Below are 4,999 nucleotides of genomic sequence, written 5' to 3'. Positions count from 1 at the left end.
TGTAATCTGTCACCTTTCTTGGAGGTAATCTGGTGTCCTTGTCTTCATGCCCCTAGAACTCTGGGCAGATAAGTAGCTGAGGCAGAGCTAGGAGGCCTTGTGCCTCTCCTCTCCTCCAAGCCCAGCAACTGGGTAGTCGCTAAGGCCCAGCCCAGCCAGCCTCTCACCATTGCCAGGCTTTGGCCACTCCACATTTTTCCTTGAGCCATCTCTACCATTCAAGTGATGCTTTGCCCAGAGGTTTCCTGTTGCCAGTGGTCCCTGTTGCCTATTGGGCCCAGCTGCGATGTCATCTCTAGGAACCTTTCCCAGGATGTGTCGTCTTCACCCCAGGGAGATCACTCACCTCTGGGAAAAATCTCAAGGGTTTGCCCTGGGTTTGCCTCTTGTCATATTCTGGATATGGGGAAGCCATGGTGACCCTCCCTGGTGGCCTGGACCTGGCCTTGAGGTTCCCACCCAGTCAATGCCTTAGGGCAGCGTCCTTCCATGGTTTATGAGTGAAGCTCCCCCAATTTACACAAACTAGCCATTCCAGGTCTGCAGTCCAGCCAGGCAGAGGCAGGAGATCCGCAGCAAGAGCCAGAACAAAAAGTCAGGAACATAAGCTAACCAAGCGCCCTTACCTCATGCTCTCTCCAGCTGTGTCCGTCTGAGTCCCACAGAGCCTCTCCCACCCTCTGCTTCGGCGACCACTGTCCCACCTAGAATGCTTCAGCATCCTCACAAGATCTTTGGTCTACTTGCCAACAACACCCTGTCTCCTCAGCCCCTTCTTCATGGTTGGTCTCTGACTCCTGTATGACTGACTTTTTCCCTGATGTTATCTTTAAATTTTTATTTTATTTTAAACAATCTTACTCTATCGCCCTAACTGACTTCGAATTTGCTTTGTAGATCAGGTTAGCCTTGAACTCACAGAAATCTTGCCCTTCTGCCTCCCGAGTGCAGAGATTGAAGGCATTCGCCATCACACTCGGCCCTATATTTTTATGTAGATGGTTGTTTTGCCTGCTTGGGTCTTTACCACAAGTGTGCCTGGTACACTCGTGCCAGGGGGAGGCTGTCAGATGCCCTGGAACTAGAGTCACTGGCAGTCGTGAGCCACCATGTAGGTGCCAGGAATCGAACCAAGGTCCTCTGGAAGAACAGCAAGTGTTCCTCACAGCAGACCATCTTTCCAGCACCATAACTAGCTTGTTCTCTGGTTGAAATATTACTTCCTTCAAAGAGTTTTCCTGGGAAGTGTGCCCTCCCCGCAGACTGCTCCCTGGTAGTTTGTCAGCAGATTTCTTGTGGGAGCAGCAGGAGAGGACAAACCTGTGTCTGTCATCTTCCCTGGTGTCTGAATGAGTGATGCATATGTGACCAAGGAGGCGTGACTTTGCGTACGTTCGTGTGAGGCCCTCTCCAGGCTTTTCTCACCCAGTCAGTCTTCTCACCACAGTGTCTTCCTCCGCCCACCCCCAGTGCCCGGCTGCCATGTCTTGCCCCAGAAACTGGGCGTGCTGCGGCTCACCTCCCTCATCCACGTTCATTCTAGTCATCTCAGCCGCCTACCCACCCAGCACCTCCTCCCCGCCACGCCCTTCGCAGCCCCTCCCTGGTGCCACTGGTGGCTTAGCCTATACTCCCTCACCTTCCCAGACTCAGTGCCATGCTATGGGGAGTCTGAAACCATGGGCCCGATACCTGCTCCTGCTTATGGCCCACCTGCTGGCCATGGGCCTTGGGGCTGTGGTGCTTCAGGCCCTGGAGGGCCCTCCAGCTCGCCACCTCCAGGCCCAGGTCCAGGCTGAACTGGCTAGCTTCCAGGCAGAGCACAGGGCCTGCTTGCCACCTGAGGCCCTGGAGGAGCTGCTAGGTGCGGTCCTGAGAGCACAGGCCCATGGAGTTTCCAGCCTGGGCAACGGCTCAGAGACAAGCAACTGGGATCTGCCCTCAGCTCTGCTGTTCACTGCCAGCATCCTCACCACCACCGGTAGGCCATTACCACCACCACCACCAAGCAAACCAGGAGGAGGACCCAAGAGCTCTAGGGTGCAAGCCCTTCCCCCACCCCAAAGCTCCAGACAAAGCCACGGCTCTATCTGGCCTGACATCACAAGTGGGGCTCCCCACACAACACACCCCAACTGGTGCCTCCACTTAAGCTGCCAGGAGGGGTGTGGCCTCCCCAGCCCCACCCCTCAGCACTCTGCATCCAGCAGAGAAACCTGGGTCACACAGGCCTGAAGCCAGACAGAGGATACGTCTGGGTGGGATAGACTCTTGGCTAGAGAGATGCTGTAGGAAGCACAGCTGAGGGGAGGAAGTGGTGATGGTGTGCTCAGAGCCCAGCGAACAGGGTGCAGAAGTAGGTCAGGTTAGCGAAATCCCTGGCTAAGAGAACAGATGTGCTTAGGCACAGAACTGGTCCTAGGAGGTTGGTTTTGTTTCCTTGTCCTGCAAATAGTCTAAATACTTTTCAAAGTGAAATATGTATCTCCAACTTCCTTCTCAATTGGCTGGAGCAGGATGGAGCCTGCCTCTAGACCACATGACCGCTGGCCCACCCAGTCCTCACTACACTCTTACCTCACAGCTGACTCCTAGGAGCTTTGGCCTTTGTTCTCCCAGCATGCTCCAGTCTCCTACCTCTCTTTCTTGCTCCTTCTTCTCTGGCTCTAAATGCTGTCTCTCGTGCATGCTGCCTCTTTTCAGAACGTCTTGTTCCCTTGCCTGCTTCCCTCACCATAACCCAGAGCCCGGGCAGATACACATTTGGGGAAAGAAGACGGATGGCATGCCACAGGTAGATTTGGAAATAATGGTAAAGATGAGAACTGGCAAATCCAGGAAGCCAGGATCCAGCTGGGGAGACATCAGTTGTGGAGCACTTGCCTAGAAGGCATGGGGTTCCCTGGGCTCCATCTGAAGTTCAGAGAAAGAGGAAGGGTCTCTCAAAGCCAGAATCAGCTTTAAATTGTTCCAGCTACAGACAGCCTAGGGCATCTGTCTTCAGAATTAATTTTCCAGAAAAGACAACAGTAACCCAATGAGGTTAAGAAGCCAGTCCAAGCCGGGCGTGGTGGCGCACGCCTTTAATCCCAGCACTCGGGAGGCAGAGGCAGGCGGATTTCTGAGTTCGAGGCCAGCCTGGTCTACAAAGTGAGCTCCAGGACAGCCAGGGCTACACAGAGAAACCCTGTCTCGAAAAACCAAAAAAAAAAAAAAAAAAAAAAGAAGCCAGTCCACCATCCAGTGCAAAGAGGACCCCAACCTGAAGCATTCATGCCATCACCAAAAGGCAGACTTCTGTGGGAGGTGATGGAGAAAGTGTGACCGCCAGGGGCAGCCCACTCAAAAGCTTGCTGCCCCTTCTCTCTCTTTTCCAGGTTATGGCCATATGGCCCCACTCTCCTCAGGTGGAAAGGCCTTCTGTGTGGTCTATGCAGCCCTGGGGCTGCCAGCCTCTCTAGCACTTGTGGCTGCCCTGCGCCACTGCTTGCTGCCTGTGTTCAGTCGCCCAGGTAACTGGGTAGCCATTCGTTGGCAGCTGGCACCAGCTCAGGCTGCTCTGCTACAGGCAGCAGGACTGGGCCTCCTGGTGGCCTGTGTCTTCATGCTGCTGCCAGCACTGGTGCTGTGGGGTGTACAGGGTGACTGCAGCCTGCTAGAAGCCATCTACTTCTGTTTCGGCTCACTCAGCACGATCGGCCTAGGAGACTTGCTGCCTGCCCATGGACGTGGCCTACACCCAGCCATTTACCACCTTGGGCAGTTTGCACTTCTTGGTGAGTCCAGAAGAGAGGAGGGTAGAGAGGGTCTGGACTACAACTCCCATAGACCACTAGGGACTACAATTCACAGAGATCCTACCCTAGGGCACAAAATGGGTGTTGTAAAGAATACTGGGAGCCATGTTGAGAGTTTCAAGTAGCGCCAGGGTGGATGGTGACACTGGGAAGTGGGTGGGGAGTATTCTGAGCACCCTAAGAGCTGCCCCTACTGCCTCTTCTCCCTAGGTTACTTGCTCCTGGGGCTCCTGGCCATGTTGTTAGCAGTAGAGACCTTCTCAGAGCTGCCTCAGGTCCGTGCCATGGTGAAATTCTTTGGGCCCAGTGGCTCTAGAACCGATGAAGATCAAGATGGCATCTTAGGCCAAGATGAGCTGGCTCTGAGCACTGTGCCGCCTGACGCCCCAGTCTTGGGACAAACCACCCCAGCCTCAGTATCAGAACAGACCCCAGCTTGATGACCCAAGTCAGGCGACAGGAATTCAGCTCGATCGTGTTGGGGGACCTTGAGCGGGAGGCCCCAAGGTGTGCTTGAAGAACATAGCAGGAAGGGGTTATGGGAATGAAGATGTCATGGGATAATGTTAATTTTAAAAATTAAATGGGCTGCTTAGCATGCACCAAGCAACTCTGGGCTAAATCTTCTAGCACTAGGAAAAATATTCAACTGTGTGAGTATGTGTATGTCAAACAAACAAAACAAAACAAAACAAAATCTAGTGGGGGTGGTGAACTCAGGCATGGAGGCATGGAGCGTGTTTGGAGGTCAGAGGACAACTTTGTGCACCTGGCGCGTTCCTTTCACCTTTGGGAGGTCCCAGGGATCGAACTCAGATCCTCAAGCTTGCTCAACAATGCTTTTTATCTACTGAGCAATCTTTTTGTTTTAAGATTTATTTATTTATTTTATGTATGTAAGTACACTGTAGCTGTCTTCAGACACACCAGAAGAGGGCATCGGATGCCATTACAGATGGTTGTGAGCCACCATGTGGTTGCTGAGAATTAAACTCAGGACCTCTGGAAGAGCAGTCAGTGCTCTTACCCACTGAGCCCTCTCGCCAGCCCCCTACTTAATGACCCATTTCAATAGTTTTTTTCTTTAGAACAACATCACTGAGTTTGAGGCCAGCCTGGTCTACAGAGTGAGTTGCAGGATAGATAAGGCCGTACAGAGAAACCCTGTCTCAAAAACAAAAGCAAACAAACATAAGAACAAT

The 4,999-nt window shown here is 53.0% G+C and overlaps 1 protein-coding gene across 1 annotated transcript; it reads left to right on the top strand.

The window, feature by feature from the left end:
• Positions 1-1,662: 1,662 nt before the first annotated feature.
• On the top strand, positions 1,663-4,351 carry Kcnk7 (potassium two pore domain channel subfamily K member 7). The gene is given in 4 exon segments (XM_021151603.2): positions 1,663-1,981; positions 3,378-3,776; positions 4,008-4,215; positions 4,217-4,351. Coding segments are annotated over 4 exon segments (999 nt in total). The 3' UTR covers positions 4,290-4,351.
• Positions 4,352-4,999: the final 648 nt, after the last annotated feature.

This window comes from Mus caroli, unplaced genomic scaffold (assembly GCF_978045245.1).
Source record: "Mus caroli unplaced genomic scaffold, Mus_caroli_1 scaffold_20, whole genome shotgun sequence".
In the NCBI taxonomy this organism is placed as follows: Eukaryota; Metazoa; Chordata; class Mammalia; order Rodentia; family Muridae; genus Mus; species Mus caroli.
The sequence above is the reverse complement of the archived record's forward strand: the minus strand, read 5'-3'. Positions and strand labels throughout refer to the sequence as shown.